Here is a 22,137-nt window from a genome sequence, read left to right on the forward strand (position 1 = left end):
AACCCACTCCCCCACCCCTCTCACGGTATACACTAGAGTACAGGACATTAAATACATAAACAATACATACAAAGAGGTCACCTCATTTCGCCGACCCAGACGTACACACACACACACACACACACATCTGGAACATCTGTATGTATACACACCTGCACAGAGTCAATACCCAGTATCACACAAGTACAATATATCCAGAAATTAAATGACAACATGAGTTGTTCTTCTTCTTTGAGTTCGGGCAACCTATTATACCACATGTCTTGGGGAATAGACACAACTGAACATCAGAAATAGGATATTGTAAATCGACAACTGGTACATCTCCGGCTCAAGATTTATTTCCCAGGGACGTAGACAAATTTTTTCTTCATTAATCAGTATTTAAGAATAACACTTACTCTCTCTGTCATCAATTCCCCCCAAATGTGTTTGGATATCTGTCAGGGCATTTATTTGAGTTCTTGTGAGAATTTCGCCTCGACGTGCTCCGCGGCGCTCATGTCTTCGGCTCTCACGACACAATGTGTTGCAGGTGTTTGTTAACAACCAATTACTTGCTCACTTCAAGTTACAGTAATCAATAGAAAAATCATTTTGCCAATGGGTGCCCCTTTTTTTGGTTTGAGCACCTTCCCCCTAAAATGGCTGTGCACGTGCCTGCACCTAGTCATCAGTTTTTAAGATAATGAATTTGCTGCTTAAAGCTGGGAAAGCGAGAATAAAAGACACAGCAGTTGATTTCCTAACTGCAGGGCAATCAAAACAAATTGGACTTCAGATACTCTGATGTCACATAATCTAAATTGTTTTTTCATATCTTTATAAACTGTGAGGTCAATAATTAAATATTGGGACATATTTCTGAGGATTTGTGAACAATGATCACATACTCATTAACTAGTTGTTATGATACTTTATTATTCATGGCTCTTTATATCCAGCCACACTGGATGTCATGCTGCCAGAAAATTTCCAGAAGGGGCTCAAGGTTCATCTCAGCTGTCAGAGTCCAGATAGTGTTGGTAATAAGCAGGTGAATTGTTGGACGAGGCGCAGTTTGTTGCATCTTCCTCGGCTGTGAGTACGATGGATGTGGAGAAGGGTCGTCGTCGATCCGGGGGTATGAGCACCCTAGAAAAGTGTCTGATATTTCTCTTCGTGGCCATGACCGGCGCCTGCATCGCCCTCATGGCCGTCTACTTCACTGAGAAAGCTGACGCTTCTCCTCATGTAGAAGGTGAGTGTGTTTACATGCATTGCCTTGTATTCTATGCCAATGCTCTTTGAAGGCTGAGTCTTTAAAACATAATTATGACACAATTGCCAGATGCAGAATTAGAGGTTTCTGTGCCTCATTCGTGTGTGTACAGTTCAGCTTGGAGGGAAAAATACAAGACAAGATAAGACAGTGAAGGGTCTGAAGTAAACGTGAGGCCATCAAGGATTGAGCCACAGTATCACTGTTGTCATTTGTTTTGTACTTATTCATCCAATATTTCGTTAACACTTTATAAAATGAGTTAAAAGCACCGTTGCTCTCAAAACGTCACCCTTTCTTTTACATAACAGAACGATATTTTCTGTCTCAATGAGAAAAACAAATGTTTTTTTGCTCTCCTGTTTTTTTATGTTCTAAAAATGTAAAAATACACAATAAAATAAGATGACAAAAAAATGTTCAACTGAAATTGAAAAGGCCTGCATCTGAGCTGATGTTAGTAGCACATTAATAGCTAAGTTTTGAGTTTTTCTCTATCGGAGTCCATGTAAAGTAGAAGCCGTTTCAACTGCAAAATAGACTCTAACTTGCTTTTACACATGCATTTCACAGTAACAAGGTTTGTTCTCTGTCAAACGTTTCCAGGGCAGGAATCAGGGTGTGGTGGTCTTCAGGAGCTGACTGGAGAGTCGGGCACCTTCACCAGCTTTAATTACCCCAATAGCTACGACAATGGAAAGAGCTGCACCTGGCACATCATTGTGGACCCTGACAAGGTGACATGGATCAGCATCACTGCTCTTCCAAGCATGCATCATTAGACGTTGTAGCATTACTGCCCCAATTATACTTTCCTACACCCTTCGTGTAAGCTCAAAAATAATATAAAATGAACTAATTACGTATTACGTTTCACATGGAGAGGAAGGGGAATTTTCTGTAACGGCCCCAAACTAATTTCGCTCCAGAACACCAGTTTCAACACATTCGTCCCTCTTTCTTCTTTACAAGACAATCAGAGCAAAGTCATGTCTCTATTTCGGGCAGGTTAATAGTGTGTGTGCCATGGTGTCTAGTTTGTTACTGTTGGGGAAACTGTCTTATGTTAGGCCAAATAGTGGAGGACAGCTGGGATGAATGCAGGAGAGCTGAGGAGAACGAAGCAGACGAGTCATCCATCTGTCCGTGACACAGCCTTGTCTCCTTCATTCTCCTCAGCTCTGCTCCCCTACACCCACAGGACAAAACGAAATCCTTGATTCTTCTTTCTGTTTGCATGGCTGCCTCCCTCTCTGCCAGCCGGATGCAGAGGCTGCTTTCCTCTTTGCCTTTAAGTCTCTAGCTCACTTTTGCTATAAAAAAAAGCAGAAATATGCACAGAGAGGCACACACTAGCACACTCTTGCTTATATTTCACAGGGCCTCTTTTGCCTTTCCTGCCTGTCTCTTTAAGCGATTTCTCAGGTTTAAAAAAACAAACAAGATGAATGAAATACCTCTTTATGTTTCTGTTGCAGGTGATCCATCTGTGGTTTGAGGAGTTTGCTTTGGAGGCAACCCAGCTCTGCACATCAGACTTCATCACGCTGAGAGACTCTCTGGGAACCATCGGTACAAATCTCTCATTACAAATCCAAATTAAGTGGGAGAAGAACGAAAGATGGCTGGATGAATGGATGAACACACCTCCTCTTTCAGTCTGCAGACTCATCTAGAGAGCCACACAGTCCTGCTGGTCCACTGCATACAGCTCCACTTACAATAACACGCCGCTGGTTCTCCAACCAGACTGCAGAGTTCAAAGCAGTGCAAGCAGTGGACCACAAACATCTTTCATTTCTGCTCATAGGAGACTATTTTGAAGACGTAGCCCCCATTTAGTGTTCAAATAAGGGGGGGGGGGGGGGGACACATTTGTAAAGTGGCCAATCAGATTCCAGGGTGGGTCTCACAATCTTTCTGTGATATTCTGTTTTGAAGATGAACCCTTTTTTTAATTGTAGTTAAATAATGTCTAAAATAACATAACATTTGTGTGGTATTTGTAGGTAAATACTGTGGCTACACCAAACCAAAGCCGCTGGTGTCACTTACAAACCATCTGTGGGTGTACTTTGACACCAATGACAGAAAAACAGACCAAGGTTTCAAGGCTCATTACAAAACTGTGGATCCAAAGCTCACACCAGGTAAGAAGATAAGTGGAAATCCATTTTAGAAAATGTCTTTGGCTCTGACATACGGTTGGATGTCTGTCTTATAGTATATGACTGCCCCGGAAGGCAATATTATAGAAGAGGGTGCTGTATGAAGAGAGCCATAGGAGAAGGGAAATGATAGAGGGTGTAGAAAGGTGGGGGTGGAGAGGTGTATTGCGGTTATCCTTGAGGTGTTTGTGGGACTGAAGTGTCCTTCATCCCTGCTGCCAGAAATAGCCGGGGCTGGTGGCTTTCTCCAAGGTGACCAGGGGGCTCTGATGACCCCCAGCTTCCCTCAGCAAAACTACCAGAGTGGAGCACTATACCAGGTACACACACACACACATGAGTAAAGAGACACACAAACACTGCATACATACATATTTAAATCTGAATATAAATGACCAGGAGAATATATTTCCTGGAACCAGTTGAACTGTTTTGTTTGGAATATTTTACTCAAAGCTGCTATGATCTAAGTTTTTACATAAAATTATCGATCACATGACTACATGTATGTTAAATGGGCTTATGCCACAAACACACAGATAACTACAGTTGATGTAACCGTTACTCATTAGATGAATCAAGTCAATCAAGTTGAAAGTGGTTGCAAGTTGTTTTTCATTACCTCTCTGTTAACAATAGTGTTGTTATTAAACGACACTGACAAGATGAATTCAGGTTTCAGCTGCTGTCACTTAGAAATCTGTGCAAATTAAATCTATTGATCGCAAAAGAGTATCAGTTTCGAGAGGGAAACAGATGATTTTATTCTTTTTTCTAGAGGATTGAGTTGTGAATTGATAGTGCACATTAACTTCAACGTAATACTTAGAAGATGTCCTGAGTTATATACTTTACCACATATAGAGTGCTAGTATTCACTAGCAGGTGGTCCTAAAGATTTCAGATTAGCACCAGAAAGTAAATCCATGAGCTATGAATCACATCACAGTCATCCTGACCACATATGTGGTCAGGATGACTGTGATTAATGCATCTAATTAAATCAGAGTAGATTCTAATGTTATGGTTTGCATGCTGGGTTCGGACGTGGAGAGATGTCATTTGGCTGCATCATGATTTCATCTGGCTTTTGCTTTAGCTCGAAAAACGAGAGCAGAGTCAGTCATAAAATGAGTTATCAGTGATGGTGTGTCAAAATACATGAGATTCAAAAGGGGGGGAGGATGACTTGGTGAAATCTATCTTTGCAGTAAATGATTGTCTGTTTGTACTTTATCTCTGTTGTATCAGTGGAGAATCACGGTGCCTGAAGGCGAGAGGGTTCGACTCACATTTACTTCCTTTGACCTGGTGCCGGAGGTCTGCGGAGACTTTGTTCAGGTCTACGATGGCCACAAGGCCGGCTCCTCTTTAATCGGTAAGCATGATATTACACATGACTCCAGTATGCGGTGAGGATTATAAGAGGAAAAGAAAAGCGCTGTGCATGTATGAGATTAATTGGGTTTTTAAAATATACCACAATATTTTCACACATGAGCACAGATAATGTCAAAGCTGGGTGGGCAATTATCAAGCAAAAGGTTGGAATTTCAGAATAGACTGTGGCCTTTGTTCAACATTAGCAATATCAAATATGCCCATCCCCTGAATAAAATATGAGCTCAATTAAAAATTTGAGGGGTTGTTCAATGGTTCTGGAGTCTATTTTAAACTTAATGAATCTAAATCTTACTGCATAGACTTCGTTGCTAAAGAATAAAAGATTAATTGAAAATCTTCTAGATTTAAATGTGTTACTGTTATTGCTTTTTAACACATTTGCATATAATCCATCAAAGGTACATTCTGTGGGGGAACGATGCCAAAGCCGGTGGAGTCCAGTGGCAACACCATGGTGGTCCGCTTCAAATCAGACAGCGATTTGACTTCTAAAGGATTCAGTGCAATTTACACCAAGTCTAGCCTTCCACCTGTTGTTACTACCACACCCAAACCCACCACCACACCAACACCGACCACCACACCAAAACCGACCACATCTTCTGGTAAGCTTTGGCTCCAAACTTTTCTGTTTGTTCCCCCTGAACACTTATAAATAAACCATCCAGGTTTACTCAGAATGTAATTACAGAGTTTAAATTAAATCATTTCTCTATTTTAATGTCATTTGAAATATACTGTACTAATTCATATACTTGATCGCCCCACTACCAAATAGCATCAATATCAATGTTGCTGAAGCAGCTTTCCATAAAAATTGTTTATCGCAACCGTCATTTATTTAGTTGACTTCAGAGCTACTTTATCAGACTACATAATCATCATTTTGCTGCATGTGCTCACACAATCTATAAAGGTTGTTTCATGGCCAATGAGAGCTTGTTGATACGCCTTACATAACTTTTATGGCTCCCCATGCAGTTTTCTCCGCAGCTCTAATCAAGTGACAGCTACTAAATAAGGATAGGAAGGTAAGTAGTCCAGTGCTTAGGAGTGGGGAGATCCCCCTTGAATTGTAGCTATTCATCACTGTACTAAAGCTATTGGCAGAGAGACCAGTTCTCTCCATTGGCTAATTAAGGTACTACAATACATAATGAACCTGTTCATGGGGCACTTTTGGATCAAAGCCAGCTGGGCCTTATCAATTGAAAAGAATAAAAAGAAGAAGCTATTTTCAATGGTGCATGGTTAGGTGCACAGAAAATAAAGCATGTATTGTCTGTTATTGGGCAGGAGGTGGTGGTCCAGTTATCCTTCATGGACGTAAAGGAGTGATCCAGTCCTTGGGTTTCCCAAATCCCTATCCTGCTCATATGAACAGCTCCTGGAGAATATCTGTGCCCAGAGGGTTCCTGGTTACACTGCAGATCACTGAAATGGCCATCTCAGGAACGACTGGACAATGCAAGGAGGACAAACTGGTCATTTCAGATAAATACAGCACATTAGGTGAGCCACAGCATAATCGTTTACTCTTTCTCTTGAATTACACTGATTTATGTGGAGTTTTTTTATAATTAACGTTTTACAGCAGTACCTTATACTGTTTTGACTCTCAAATGCATTTCATATCATCTTATAAAATGCTTTCTCGGCCACATCTGTATCTTGTGAGATCTAAATAGCAGCCACTGTGAAGTAAAGGTTATATACTCCCCTTCTTCTTGTATTTTGAATTTGGCCAATTAAAAAACCCAGACAAGCAGAGCCAACAAGCAACCCACCAAGCAGTTACAAGGCCTCCGCCGACAAGGTAACCTTGTTGCACCTTGCTAGACGAACATCTCTGGTGCTGCAGAATGGCTCAATACCTGCCCCCTGCTGTAAAACTGTTGATTAAGATCTTCTCTGCAAAGAGCCCAGCCAACTATAAATGACCTCTCCTCATTAATTACTGCAGTGGCTGCAGTGAGGCTGATACAGTTTGTATCGAGTGCTGAGTTCTCAAGGACCTAAGCACTGAGGTACAAGCACACAGACACAGCAGGTGATGAGAGGGGTGCATCCTGTTATTTCAGGGGGTTTGAAATTATATGTGAAATGCAGAGAGAAAGGAAAAAAGCAGCTAAATGTCTGTTTTAGAAAACCTGAAAAGTCTGAAAAATCAGGGGGCGTCAACAATCTCTTGTAACTTAAAAAAGAAAAAACTAATGTTTCTACATGTTTCTTCTGCAAATTAAATCATTTAGTCTTGTAAACTGGCTAATGCTGTATAAGAAGTTGATCTAGTTGCACAAAAGAACAGCATCAAAAACAGTGTATAGAAGCAGGATGTGCTATCTAGGGCTGCTCTCTTTCAGATGATTAGATGTTCTGCTCTTTGATGCTGCATGACATATTTCGAGGAAGCTACAGGGGGTGAACACATTTTTTATAGTGTTGCTTTTGATTGATTATTTCTTGGGTAACTGAGTTGTAAAGATCTGTCTATATCATTTTGAGTGCTATATTCTTTGCTCAGAGGCCCTTTGGGGGGCAGTGTTTCCCCTGATTTTGTATTCAGTAACTGATGAAGTAAACCTTGCAGAAAGTATAGTCACCTTCATTTGTTCATGTTTCAGCATCACCATCCATCAACCTCTAACCACACCCACCGCACATAGCATCACACTTACTTACACACAATCATGCTTACAGTCGTATCCATCTTTGAACCATCCCGCCCATTCCTGACTACTCTCTCCATTTAACTCCATCTTTTTACCTCAGGCACACACTGTGGCTACATCCTCCCCCCTGTGGTGGTCAGTTCCAGTGAAACAATCTCTGTCACCTTCCAGTCCGACAGTCGCCTCACAGACCGAGGATTCTCTGCCAGGTGGGAAGCTGTGTATGCTGAGGATATCGCAGGTACCAGGGATACACACACACACACACACACATACACACACAAGTACACATATGCTGAAGACACAGCTAAACAACTCATATCTAACCATAAAAGGTTTCACTCCTCTGTCACATATCTGTAAAACAGCCAAGATATTGCAGTGTGAACTCTTCGACAGCACAGGTCAGAGTACAGTTTGAAGTATAAAAAGTGTTACGGCTTTAAAGCCTGATAAAGCTTTTATCTGTCGGGATTATCAGGCACGGAAATGACTTGAGACCCTACGTGCTGAGGTGAAAGAAGTACATTTTACTACTTTTAGACTGTATTTTGTTATGACAAGATTTATTCCTCTCTTTTCACAGGCAGATACATGGAGCTTGTCGACACTTATCTGATCACACATCAATCCCTCCCTCTTCCTCTTTCAGAAATCCAGGGTTGTGGCATGTCTTCCAAAGAGGAAACAGGAGTTATTAAGTCCCAGAACTGGCCTATGAACTACAAAGCTAACGCCGCGTGCATGTGGAACATTGCTTTGCCTATTGGGAAAAAATGCACACTGACATTCACCCACTTTGACCTCGAAGCCAAAGATTTCCTGTCGCAGAAATGCTATGATAAAGTATTGATTTACGAGATCAACGGTGTGACTAATGCGCTGCTTCAAACGCATGGTAAGTTTGTTTGGGGGATTACACGATCCAAGATAATCAATCACATTGAAAAAGCAAGATCCAGTTATGAATTAATTCAAACAAAATGTCATTCAAATAAAACTGTGTATCCATCGACACTGTTAATGATGACTTTACCAGTGAGTTGGAAAGTCTCTGTGCCTTCTTTTTTACTGTGGACAAATGTTTCCTTTAATCAATTTTAGGTCCATTTTGTGGGACGAAGCTTCCTAGTAACATCCAGACAAAAGGCAGCAGGCTGGTGATTCGTTTCCACACAGACTTGTTTACTGAGTCCAAAGGCTTCCGGGCCTACTGGACAACAAACCCCCTTTTGCCTCCCCCCACTGAGCCGCCTACTCCGCCTAACCCCTGGGACAAGATCACCATAGGTGAAGTACCTCTTTGAGCTTGATACAGTTTTCCACATCTGCATTACTCCACAATGTTAAAAGTATGTTTTTAGGTCATAGTGATGAACCTACAGAGATGTATCACCCACTTCTGCAGAGCTCAGCTCTATAAAGCCCTTCAGCCTTTTGGTTTTCTGGCTTGCAACTCTCATCAACCTCATTTCTGAACACAGCATGCAGCTGTTTTCAGCCCAAAAGCTTTGATAAACTGACACTGGTCTATCTGTTCAGCACCAAACAGCAGACAGAAATTATTCATAGTTTAAATAAATGATAAACATAGTGGAGAAATGAAGTGTTTTAATTACTATTTCAATAAATGATTAAATGCAATTATTAGATGGCAGTGCAATGTAAGAAAAGCTAGTTCCAACATCTAAAATATGAGGATCTTATATCAGTGTAAACTTAATCCCATTGAGTTTGAGCCTGATGTATGGACACCAGGTACGTGTAACACATGAGTGGGCATTTCTCTACATTTTTAAGGACTAAATATTGAAAAACTTAAGTAGCAGCCAGAAATATTACGAGAATTTACTTTGCTTCAGTCAACTGTCATGTAACCAACAACTTTTTTACAAATACTGCATGTATATTTCATTTTGCACGCATAATGTAACCTTACATTTGACAGTTAGTCAGCAGAGCAGTATTTTCCACCGTTCACTATGATCAACATTTAGTTTCAAACGGCTCCTAATAAGCTGCACGGCTGTTTGTACAATCCTCTGATTCGGGCCTCCTTCCATCCTTATCTCTTCTTCATAGCCCCCAGCCCCCCACCTTCCTAGCTTGCTGTCACCCGATCCTCATTTCTCCCACAGCGATGAGCCCCAGCTGGCCCAGGCGTCTGTCAAACCAATTGCTAAAATACAGTTTTATAGATGGACACTTTGGGGGGACAAAGTGGGGGGTGAATCCAGCCTCTGACCAGCGGTGCCCTATGTGCTGGGCAGAGGAAGACAAATAGAGAGTGAGAGATGATGGGAAGAAGTGACTGACAATATAATGTCAATTTATATATACTGATGTTGTAATCTAGCTGGGAAATGGGGATTGCAGTCTACTTGTTTGTTTGCAGCAGGAGCTTGGTATTATTTTTGGATGAAGATACACTGAATAAATACATGAATGCAGACTACTAGATTGGTGAAAGTCAAAAACAGCAGTGAGGGACAGCAGTGTCAACCTGGCGCGATTGGACAATTATTAAAAAACATAAAAAGGAGAGCTAAAGTGCCAGAGATTAAAAGCCACTTCCCTGCAACACAATGGCTGATATATATGTGAGCTGCAGACATGAACTGCATGTTCAAGCTTTGTTTACACACAAACAAAACCACAAGCGAATGAAGACATGCACAGACAGCCAGACGCAGGATAGATTACAATGTTTTTAATTCTTCGTCTTCTTCCCCAGACTGGGCGAGTAATTGTGGAAAACCAGCCATTCCTCCCACTGTTGTGTCACGTATTGTGAATGGAGAGCCAGCCACTCCTCATTCCTGGCCCTGGCAAGCGTCCATGCAGGTGAGAGACTCCCGCTAATACATGTAGAGAATTCACATACAGTTGAATTACATCGGAATTGTGATTACAAATGGCAAATTCCGGTACAGCAGGTATTTTTCATTCATAAAGTGATATCAAAGAGTAGAACTATCCCCCTCTGTTCATGCTTTCAAAAACTAGCATCGGTCAATTAAGTCCTATAGTGACTTCTTCTCTGCTTGGTTTCAGGTCTGGCCAGCCAGTCGTCCAGAGCCCACATTCTTCCATACGTGTGGTGGTACTCTTATTCATAAGAACTGGGTACTTACAGCAGCCCACTGCTTCATGAGGTAAATGTTCCCTCTCACACACAATACATGTCATATTTTTGGTGGGAAACGTTCAAGTTGAAAGTGCTACAGTCATCTGTTTAAAAAAAAAGAGCTGTGTACAGTAGTTCTGTTTATTTAAAGCCATTTAACTATATTTAGTTCTGCAGCGTCTTCTTAAACTTCATGGAAGTCATTTTTTTAAACGTGGGTGTCTGTGCCTTGACCTCAGGCATATTATAGTTCTAAAGCAATGCCTTGCTTGGGATGCCTCAATGCCTTGGCTCATGGTCTACAGTAGAGAAAGATGCTTGTGCACTTTTGTTATCTTTCTAGTTTTCTGCTGAGAAAGGAAAATACAAGATGAAGAGCCACATAGAACACAAAGTATTCTCTGTATTGTACCAATGTATGTTTTTGTAAAACTCAGTAACATGTACACTACCGTTCAAAAGTTTGGGATCACCCAGACAATTTTGTGTCTTCCATGAAAAATCACACTTGTATTTATCAAATGAATAGAAAATATAGTCAAGACATTGACAAGGTTTGAAATAATGATTAATATTTGAAGTATTAATTTTGTTCAACAAACTTCAAGCTCAAAGGAAGGCCAGTTGTATAGCTTATATCACCAGCATAACTGTTTTCAGCTGTGCTAACATAATTGCACGGGTTTTCTAATCAGACATTAGTCTTCTAAGGCGATTAGCAAACACAATGTACCATTAGAACATTGGAGTGATCGTTGCTGTAAATGGGCCTCTATACACCTCTGGAGATATTTCATTAGAAACCAGACACTTCCACCTAGAACAGTCATTTAGCACATTAACAATGTAGAGTGTGTATTTCTGATTAATTTAATGTTATCTTTTTGAAAAAACAGTGCTTTTCTTTGAAAAATAAAGTAATTTCTAAGTGATCCCAAACTTTTGAACGGTAGTGTATATTGAGCTGGCTTTTGCTTACTGGGTAATGCGAGGTATTATAATGGATTCATCTTCTGATGTTCCTCCCCAGATACGCTGATGAGCTGCAGCGTTGGCGCATGTGCCTTGGCAAACACAACCTGACCTACACAGAGCCGAGTGAACAGTGCTTCAACGTGTCGGGGATCTATCGCCATGAGAGCTTCAAGTACCCCACAGTGCCCACGGTGGAGTTTGACATTGCCCTGGTCAGGTTGGACGGAGATGTGGAGCCCAGTGCTGAGATCTCATTCGCCTGCCTTCCATCAGCGGAGGAAGTCTTACCCGATAAAAAGAAGTGCTACGCTACCGGCTGGGGAGACGAGACTGGTGCTGTTTCTGCTTCGAGTTTAAACTTCATATTTTATATAATTCCGCACCTCAGGAGACACCCTTAATGCATGCATTCTGCTGGAGATAATGTGCACAGACCTCCTCAGAGTATCACGTTTTTATCTAAATTGTTTTCTATGATTATCAGGCAATTCATTGAATGCTAGTGTTGCTGAGGGCCTTAACCAGGTTGCCCTGCCCGTTGTGCCATATGACACCTGCAAGAGGATGGATTACTGGTGGTTCCAGGTCAAGACCTCCATGATCTGCTGTGGTTATACCCTGCCTGACGAGCTCAAGTCTGTCTGTCAGGTAAAAGAAATCCTTCAAGGCGACAGCACAGTTTTACACCATTCTGATCATCAATGATAATGCACGTTTTTGCACACGTCTCACTTTACACCGAAAAAAGCTGATGGTGTTTTTGAATGTTGCTTTGTGACTTTGACAGGGAGATTCAGGTGGGCCTCTGGTGTGTCAGGATACACCCGATGGTTCTTGGGAAGTTCATGGTATAACTAGCTTTGGTCCTATTGGATGTGTTATGAATAAGAAGCCCTCTGTGTTCACCCGCTCCTCTGCCTACCTCCCGTGGATCGAGAATGTCATCCGCAGAGACATCTACAATGAGCACAGTAATAATACGACTGGTCTACTCTGACCCACTCTGCTCACACATTAAATATGATGTAAAGCCAGGATGTATTGCTGGTTGTTACCTTCTGTCCTCTCTCTTTATAGCATCTGGCTGTGGAGGGCCAAAGTCCCTGACTGGCGCAGGAGGCACCGTGTCCTCTATGGGTTACCATGGCAGCTATGACAACAAAGCCCGCTGCCAGTGGGACATCAAGGTGTCACTTGGCAAACTGGTCTACTTCCATTTCCACAATTTCTCCCTGGAGGAGAGTCAGTTGTGCATTAATGATAAAGTCAGCCTCAGAGACAGAATAGGAAGTCTAGGTAGGTGAATATCTGCCTCCTTTTTACGCCACAGCTTTAAAGAAATGTGCTGATTCATTTCTTGACATGATTACTTTGCTTTATGTTACATCGCAGTTTGTTAGTATTTGTCATTAATCATATGTTATTTTATTTTACTCTGAACCATTCATTTCAATCTCATGGTGGTACTAAAGGTAAAATCAGAGACACACCAAAGTTAGAAGGATTCATCCTCTGGGGACCATGAACGTATTTACAAAACTGAGTGATAATCAAATCTGATAGAGATATTTCAGTTTGGACCAAAGTGGGGGCCTGGCCCACGTTGCCATCCATGAAGCCATGCAGCTAACATGGCTAAAACATAGCAAACACATGTCAGTAACTTCTGTGTATCTAAAAAATAAAATTTAAACTTGCTCTCGCATTATAAGTGTACGGCTTTATCACAAAAAATGTTATGCTCGCCTTTGTAGAACAGTTTTTCCAGAGAACCCCCAGAATAATCAGGTTGGTGTTTGCGCAGAAACTATCTTGCAACTCCCCTTGCGGGTCCCAACCCCCAGGTTGAAAACCACTGCTCTGTGATAGGCGTGTGCTTCCCTTCAAGTGACAGATGAATCACAGTGACGGGTGAAGCCATTGAGTTTGCTGCTGTTTTAGCTTTAAATGTAGATATGCGTATAAGCTGTGCATGTATGATATGAAATAAAAATGTCATACCCAAGCTCTTAGGACAGAGGTTCCTGAGAGAAGTCAGTTTCCTGACAGTTCTTCTTGTTCATTTCTCTTCAGGCACACACTGCAGCCATGTACCGCCTAAAGACCTGGTGAGTGATGGAGACACACTTCACATCAGCTTCTCATCCAACGACAAGGTGGTGGACATGGGTTTCACTGCCACCTGGAAGGCAGTGGACCCTAAAGAGGGTAAGACGGGAGGAAAAGTGTAGCTGACGGAGGGAATCGCCTCTCGGCAGAACTAATGCAGCTCCTCTTCTCTCTCTTTTTGCCGTTCGCCCAAACGCACACAGCTCCGTGTGGAGGGAGCTTCGACGGCGCTCAGGGTGAAATCACCACTCCTAACTGGCCCGGGGACTACCAAGCCCAGTCTGTGTGCACGTGGCGTATCAGCATTCCTTCAGCAGAAAGTGTCCATGTAGCCTTCACCCACTTTGAGCTGCAAACCGTAAACATGTTAGGAAACTGTGTGGACTACGTGGAGATCTTCCACGGTGAAAGCATGACATCACTAGGTTGGTGGTTGTACTACAGGTTCTCGTGTCTATTTTTTGTTTTGTTATTCTTTTTTGTTGTATTTCCTGTACAGGTTAGTGTAAATGCCCTGTCTGTTCTGCAGGTCGATTCTGTGGATTTGCCCCTCCACCTGTCATCACCATCAAGAGCAACACAGTCGTCATTCGTTTCCTTAGTAACAGCGATAATCAACAGAAAGGTTTTCGAGGTTACTGGACCACTAATGCCAGTGTTATCCCAACTTTACCTCCACTACCTGCAAACCCATGGGACAACATCACTATCAGTGAGTGTCGGCCTATTCAAGCTCATAGAAGACCAGTCTCTGACAAGCGTGTGGCGATCTCATTTTAAAATGGAGCTTGGTGAAAAATCTTATTAAAATGTATTTGCTCCCCTCTGAAAAAAAATTGGATCACCAAATGTAAAAGTTTTAATTGGGCCATCGACTATACGTGTATGAATACAGGTTGAATTCATTGTTACAAACAAAAGCTTATTTACAGATAATGTAAGTATATATTTTCTCTTCCCAGACTGGCCGGCAGATTGTGGAAACCCAGCAGTGACCCCTTCCACAGCCACCCCGAGGGTGGTTAATGGGGAGCAGGCGATCCCCCATTCGTGGCCCTGGCAAGTCTCCATGCAGGTGTGTGCATCCTTAACAGTCACAGTGGAGAGCTTTTATTTTGTACTAATGCGCATTTATCTTTCCCAGGCGTCACCATTTTTCCCCATACCTTACATGCATGGCTGTGGAGGTTCTTTGATTCATGAAGATTGGATCCTAACTGCTGCTCACTGTTTCATGTTGTAAGATGCATCAGACACACCCATTGTACACGCCATTTAAAAAGCAGCTATAAGCGATATGTTTACCAGACAATGACAATCTGAAAACTACGTGACAAGATACACTTTCATTTATCCACCTGCTTTCCAGCCCTCTGAATAAGCCCGACTTCTGGCGCATGTGTTTGGGGAAGCACCACATGAACTCCTCCATGGACGTTCCCTCAGAACAGCGATGCTATAAGGTGGATGGTATCGTCCGCCACAAGGGGTTCGTCTACGAGCAAGATCGCACCGACATCGCCAATGACATAGCCCTGGTGCATTTGGCCGAGCCTGTCAACATGACGAGGGAGATCAGCCCCGTCTGTCTGCCCACAGCTGGGGCCGTGAAGCCTGCTGGGACGCTCTGCTTTGTCACCGGCTGGGGAGACGAGAAAGGTATAGAAGTGATCATGCATTTTAGTTTCATGTCACTTTCACGCTACTCCAGGAACCAGAGATCACTGCAGTTGGAGAAGTACATTCATCTTTTGTTGAGTGCTTTAACCGTTTTTTAAATTTAAATTGTAAATTTGCATTATTTCTCATGTGCTGGGTGTTCTCCATGATGAGTATTGTGACTTGAGAAGTTGCTGTTTGTTGTTCGGGGACAACAGTAATGGTCTTAGGACAATGTTCACAATAATGCTCTATTTTTGCTGCGGCCTCGGCTTGATTGCTAAAGACAAAAAGTCTACATTGAGATAAATGTTTTCTTCATCTCTAAAATGACATCAACTACCTTTCTCTTATATCTCAGGTAACCTGTTCCCCAAAGTGTCAAAGTGGCTAAACCAGGCAGCCCTTCCTATTGTTGACTTCCAGACCTGCAGTAAGCCTGCTTACTGGTGGGACACCCTCCGACCCTCGATGATCTGTGCTGGTTATGAGTCCCCAGATGAGCTCAAGTCAGCCTGCCAGGTGAGAGGACACAGTCAGAATAACTGTTGTTATGGATACACTGAGATTTCCTAAGCAGGGATGGTACTTGGTTGTTGAGGTTCTCGTCAAAATTTCCTCCAACATTATGTCAGTGCCCTGGCCACTCGTGATGTCTGTTATGTAACACCCTTTAAACTGTTTTGTCTGTGATCAGTCAGCTGTGATCGCAAATGGCCGCCCTGTTTTCAGGCGTAATTGGACCAAAAAAACATAAAAACATCATTTGTTGGCCATAATGAGGGAATGCACAAGCGGGGACATGGGAAGATTATCATTTACTAAAACACTTTCAGAACAGTACTGAAGGATTTAAAAGTTCAATAGAGTTTTATAGAACACATCCCTGACATTCCCTGAAGAAAACTATGTCACGTTGTTTTTAAAATATTGACTTTTACAGGTTCTAGGGCACAGATGATTTAAAGTGAGCTGCCTAAATCAAATGTTCACCTATGCATCTTCTGCCTAGTGCAGTACATCTTCGGTGACTTACTCCTCCTGCTCTCCCACAGGGTGACTCCGGAGGTCCTTTTGCTTGTCCGGTGGCTGGACCCAACACAACCTGGGAGGTGCATGGTGTCGTCAGCTTTGGAGCTCAGGGCTGCATCAAAGACAAGAAACCCTCAGTGTTCACCCGCGTGTCTGCCTTCAATGATTGGATCAACGACAACATGAAGAAGTTTATATATGAAAGTGGCAAAACCAAATAAAGCTCATATCTTGAAATAAATAATATATTGAGATCCTATCTGTTTAAAGCTTTTTATTTAGCATTCACCATTAAGTAAGTAATGCTCTCTGCTGAAGAATTCTGACTGTTACCGTTACACTATAAGGCATCTTCTCCAGCAGTGAGAATACTGTATCAGAACAACTACTCTTTAATATTATATTAATACTATATAGTACTGTAGTTAGAATAATGTTTCATACTTGTGTACAGTGTAAACAACAACAAAAACACTCCACCCAACAATGTAAGGAAGTAAAGGCAAACCGAGGGCTGCTTTGGCAAATTGAGCAATACGCTGTACGAATAACTAAATTAATTAAAACTATAAACTTCACATTGAATTTGTATGATTTTTCGGTCAGTCAAATTGCAATATAATAAAAAAATTAAATGATTGGGAATTACAAATAATAATGTTTGGTGTTTTGTAAATTATGTTATACGATGTTAAAAAACTGGAAAATAATCTTCCAAGTTATGACGTAAACATTTGAGCCATGTTTTATTCTTTAAAATGTATTTTTTATTTGAGTGCTGCTACATTTATCAACAGCATGACTTTGCTGGTCTTCAGGCCAACCTCTCAGTAATTACACGTTCCCTCCTCTTTTCTTCCCTCAGTTGCAGGCAGATGAATCCTGCAGGCACAGATTTAAAGTTTTGGGTTTTAACATCTTAATCACATGATCAGACCACTCAACCAATGGGAGAGCTCGGCTCAGATTTCAGCCTAGGAGGAGAGAGGGTAATAAAGAGGGAGGAAGAGAAAGAGAAAGAGACAAGCACTAATCTGTGCTCTTGGGTCAGTCCGCCGGTTTTGACAGCACTTCTTTACACTCTCTCCTGCCGTGGATTATTTGCGTTGTGTTTTTGGAATATAACGATGGCCCCTTTTAAAGTAAAAGGAATTCCCACTGGGAAAAGTCCAAGAGTGAGTCCTAGAACAGAGTGAGAAGAGGAGGAGGGAAGAAAGCAGCAGTTTTCCCCCTCATCTTTGCCTTTGCAGGCGTTTCTTCCGTGGGAGAATGGGGGCAGGAGCTCTGACCATCTGTGTGAGTAGAAACTACAAAGCATGAGTTGGCTCAAAGACTTCAACCTGTGATTAAGAGCTAAAGAAAGCGGGAAGCCGGGGTTCTGAGTCAGTCTGCACATTGTGATGGTGTTGAATGTTCTCGTAGAAACAAATGGCTTTAAAATGTCAAGTAAGGACACATCTCTCCTCCCTAAGTTAAACTTTAGTATAGCAGTGTAGGAGAAAGACTAAGGACACACACACACACACACACACTGTAAGCTTCATGTTTCATGTCCATACCTGTCATTTCTTCCCAGCAATGATTCACAGCCTCAATGAGGTCACTTTCCACAAAGTTTCCTGAATTTGACCGAGAGTTTTTAAAAGAACTAAACTTCTAAAACGGACTAGTTTTTGTGTATTTATAGCAGTAGTTTCTTTGAGTAGAGCAGCTGTTTCTGGCTAGTGGTGCTTTAGCTACCAGTTGCTCCAACGACCACCCACAGAGTGAGAGAGGCAGAGATGAGGGGGAGGGTGAAGGGCCAGAGAAGGAGGGCACATGCTTGGGCTTGCTGTCCCCTTCAGGAACACATTTAAAGACACAGGAGATTGCCTTGCCTGTTGGAAGTGTTTGTGTGTTTAAAGTCTTTTTTTAAACTACTTAAGTATTACTTAAACTTTACATAAATGTCAAAGAAGTACTAGAAATGTTTGAGAAACGTCAAGAGTAGTTTCAACATGTCAATAGCTTCCAGAGTCTCTTTATAGTTCCTTGACAATAGGTTTCTTTCTCACTGTGAGAAGTTGTGGTGTGAACATATTTGAGGTCGGGGGAGGGGAATAGGAAGAGGATTATTAGGCTAATCACAGCAGACTGTCCTGGTAAACAAAAGAGGAAGATGGGTACCAACAGGACGTGTTTCCTTTCATTCTCCACTGTTTCATTTCACTCCAGCTCTATGGCTGTTTTTTGTTGACCTTAAAAAAACCATTGTGGTTTGTTTTCTCTTACCGAGAGTAATGTTTCTTTTCTGATATCGAGTTTATTATTTAACCATTTCTTGCTTTTCTCAATTTATTATCTGAAGATGCGTTCAAGTGCAATATTTCCACACTTTGAAATTTATTATTATTCTAATGTGTGTATTCCTATTCAGAATGAACCATGTGTGTGTGTGTGTGTGTGTGTGTGTGTGTGTGTGTGTGTGTGTGTGTGTGTGTGTGTGAAGGGGGGGGGGTAAAGATAGATTTATGGGACATCTGTTCAGTCCAATCAGACCTAGCTCAGACCGGCTTAACACCTGCATGAGTAGTAGTAGTAGTAGTAGTAGTAGTAGCAGTAGTAGTAGTAGTAGTAGTAGTAGTAGTAGTAGTAGTAGTAGCAGTAGCAGTAGTAGCAGTAGTAGTAGTAGTAGTAGTAGTAGTAGTAGTAGTAGTAGTAGTAGTAGCAGTAGTAGCAGTAGTAGTAGTAGTAGTAGTAGTAGTAGTAGTAGTAGTAGTAGTAGTAGTAGCAGTAGTAGTAGTAGCAGTAGTAGTAGTAGTAGTAGTAGTAGTAGTAGTAGTAGTAGTAGTAATAGTATGAGTAGTAATAGCAGGAGTAGTAGTAGTAGTACCATTTGAACCATTGCTCCTTAACTTCAAAAACCTCCGCTGTGTTATCAATCTTTTACATCATAAAGACGAATCAGACTTTAAAGTTTGATGCACAGATTCTCAGGTAGACATCCAAGCATGAAGCATTCAAAATTTGAATTTAAGTGTACTTAACCATTTCACATCGAGAAGATACAATTGGCATATTTGTCGGCACCTGTTACAGAAGAGTGGACGATTGAACACCATTAAACACATGTTCTGCCCTAGCTTGTCAGACACGTAATGCTGGTAGAGCATCTGACATGCAGAAGATCTTGACTCCCTAGCATCTTTGAGGTGTTTCTTTAATCAGCTGATCTGAGTGTGACACACGCTTCTATCCAATCTGTCTAAACAATTGGCCTGATGGGAAATAAATTCAGTGGTGCTCCCTCTCCAACAACCACTTCTCCCTCCCCTACAGGGCAAACCACTGTGCCATGTGGACCTCATTGTGACAAAGTCATAGCCTGTCATGGGCCTCTCATGTCAATGTGTGGGTCAGTTCACCCGTAAGAAGCGATGAACTCTGGGACAAATATGTCACATGGTGCAGTCGTAGCTATGGATACAAGAGTCAATCTGTGTCCCTCTGATGCAGGAAGTCTTTTCCTCTTCGCCCAGTGTCCGACTTCTTCGTCTGGTTTGTGTGGCTTAACTCTCTTGGTTCTCGTACAAACTAAGAAAAGGCAGATAAATGCATTATGCTGTAGTTAAAAGTGCTTCACAAATAAGTAATTATTACCCTGTTCGTTCTGATGTTGGCTTGTTAAAGGGAGATGGTGTGTTTAAACTAGCGGCAGACAATACGAGTGTGTGCTGTACAGTCTGATCATCCATACACAGCGACGGAGCCATGTTTGTGTGACGAATTATAAGATAAGAAATACTTAACAGCTGGTGAATTACCACCAGGTTTGTCCACTTTGGGGAATGGGTTCAAAAGGGCCATGAGAACACAGCAGTGGTGGAAAGTAACTAAGTACATTTACTCAACTACTGCACTTAAGTACAATTTTAACTTATTCTGTATTTACAATTCATCCACTACATTTTAGGGGGGACAAATTTACTTTGAACTGCAATGCATTCAATGTGACAGCTACGTTTAATAGTTACTTTAGAAAAATATATGAACATAAAATGTCATGTATGATCTATATTAACAGTACATAAAGTGTTAAATGCAGCTCTACTTCAACCATCTACTACGTTAGTAAAAAAGTTCACAATAAAATATCAATATTAAACAATCCAATAAAGAAACAACAATATACTTACATAATATATAATATTTCCATACTTTTACTTCAGTAAAGGATCTGAATACTTCTGTACTTTTCATGGATAATGCAGATGGTCATCACCAGACCTCTTTATTTGCACATACAGCATGCCTATTTGTGCAGGTGTGTGTATCACTCTGACAATGCCTTTGACCAAAGCTGTTGCTTGGTAACCTGATATTTGTCGTAGCAACACATGCACGGCCAGCCCTCCCGTTTCCTCCCAGCTCTAAGTACACTCTGTCCTCTAAATACATGACAGTATGACATTGCGTGTACGGACTCTACAGGGACATCCTCACCATCCAGACACACACACACACACACACACACACACACACACACACACACACACACACGCACACCTTTTAGATTATGGAGCAGATATAGCCTCCCTCCTCCAGGACAGGTATCTCTGTGGTATCTGAGCTGATGCAGGCTCCATAGATGCACTCTGGCCTCATATCATCAGTGGCTGACTGCTGCTTTCTGCTCTACTCTCTGCAGCACAACAAGACAGCGGTGCAGGTTAAAGAAGACATGAAGAAGATGGTCCAGATCCCCATGCTGCGACCCATGACATTCACAGCCAAGTACACCAAGTTGTTTGGAGTGTCCCTGTTTGAGCTGCAGGAGAAGGGTCTGATGGAGGATGGTGTGCCTCTGGTGTTGAGGAGGATGGTTGACCATCTCCGTAAGCATGGTAAGGGAAAAAAACAACGGAAAAAAGACAGCAAAATAAGTACTGTAATGCTTGATCATCAAAATAAAGCTTTTATGGTTTATTTGGATGAGTTGGCACATTAAGATGCTCAGTATACTGGAGTACATTGCTGACTCGTTAGGTGTCAACATAGAGCAAAAATATAGAGAACAATCTCAAATTGATGACCCAAAAATATATGGTATTTTATAATTGAAATTTAAAAGGATCAAACTTGAAACACACTGAATTGGTACTTGGTGTTGACCTACTTTATCATATCCCGCAGTTCTTCAGTTTGACCACTAGATGTCAGTACAAGAATGTAGAGCTTCTTCCTCATGGCTGCTGAAACTACAGGCCTCTTAGGGCGTGTGACTTAATCTGTCATAACTCAGCCATGGAGAATACTTTAATAAGGGCTGACTGCTCTATTATAAAATAGTAAATACAAGCTCTGTGGGTTAGGGTTAGGCCCGTGGATGGTTCTTTTTCACATTAATTAAGGCAGAGGCACTGTTTGCCTCCCCTCTTTATGTCAAGCAGCAAGACTAAATACACACATATAGTGTTCTCCACACATGTGACATACCTATTCTATGAAAAGAAAGCACCATGACAAAAATGTAAACAAATAATACAGTGGTGACAAACAATGAGAAAGCAAAAGACATGCCCAGTTTGTGAGCGATTTTGATTATAAAAATGATTGAAATGATTGTAATCATACAGAAATTATATTTATTGCACAGATACAGTAGAGACATATTTAATTGAACTTGATCATTAAATATTTGTTTTACTTTTTTATTAGATATATCATACTATATAAAATGTATTCTCACTT

The 22,137-nt window shown here is 41.5% G+C and overlaps 3 protein-coding genes across 6 annotated transcripts in view; all 3 read left to right on the forward strand.

The window, feature by feature from the left end:
* Positions 1-912: 912 nt before the first annotated feature.
* Positions 913-14,973, forward strand: zgc:154142 (uncharacterized protein LOC555481 homolog). The gene is made up of 21 exons (XM_056408219.1): positions 913-1,240; positions 1,868-1,998; positions 2,740-2,833; positions 3,271-3,411; positions 3,652-3,749; positions 4,681-4,807; positions 5,232-5,438; positions 6,133-6,345; positions 7,606-7,746; positions 8,158-8,403; positions 8,610-8,795; positions 10,240-10,349; positions 10,560-10,660; positions 11,663-11,940; positions 12,092-12,255; positions 12,395-12,578; positions 12,685-12,903; positions 13,681-13,815; positions 13,920-14,141; positions 14,246-14,428; positions 14,679-14,973. Exons 1-21 carry the CDS (start codon positions 1,090-1,092, stop codon positions 14,957-14,959), a joined length of 3,612 nt encoding a protein of 1,203 aa, XP_056264194.1. The 5' UTR covers positions 913-1,089; the 3' UTR covers positions 14,960-14,973.
* A 4-nt stretch (positions 14,974-14,977) lies between these two features.
* Positions 14,978-16,628, forward strand: LOC130189797 (chymotrypsin-like elastase family member 2A). The gene is made up of 3 exons (XM_056408736.1): positions 14,978-15,375; positions 15,737-15,897; positions 16,431-16,628. Exons 1-3 carry the CDS (start codon positions 15,114-15,116, stop codon positions 16,626-16,628), a joined length of 621 nt encoding a protein of 206 aa, XP_056264711.1. The 5' UTR covers positions 14,978-15,113.
* Positions 16,629-17,434: 806 nt separating this feature from the next.
* fam13a (family with sequence similarity 13 member A) overlaps positions 17,435-22,137 on the forward strand; it is a 47,981-nt gene continuing 43,278 nt past the window's right edge. For 3 of the 4 annotated variants that reach the window (XM_056408222.1, XM_056408223.1, XM_056408224.1), the window contains exons 1-2: positions 17,436-17,703; positions 21,095-21,290. In XM_056408222.1, the coding sequence (XP_056264197.1) occupies positions 17,677-17,703; positions 21,095-21,290 (223 nt within the window). In that variant the 5' untranslated portion in view covers positions 17,436-17,676. Of the gene's footprint in view, positions 17,704-21,094; positions 21,291-22,137 lie in introns of all 4 variants that reach the window. The other variant, XM_056408221.1, reaches the window with a different exon arrangement.

The sequence above is a fragment of the Pseudoliparis swirei genome, chromosome 24, assembly GCF_029220125.1.
Source record: "Pseudoliparis swirei isolate HS2019 ecotype Mariana Trench chromosome 24, NWPU_hadal_v1, whole genome shotgun sequence".
Classification (NCBI taxonomy): domain Eukaryota; kingdom Metazoa; phylum Chordata; class Actinopteri; order Perciformes; family Liparidae; genus Pseudoliparis; species Pseudoliparis swirei.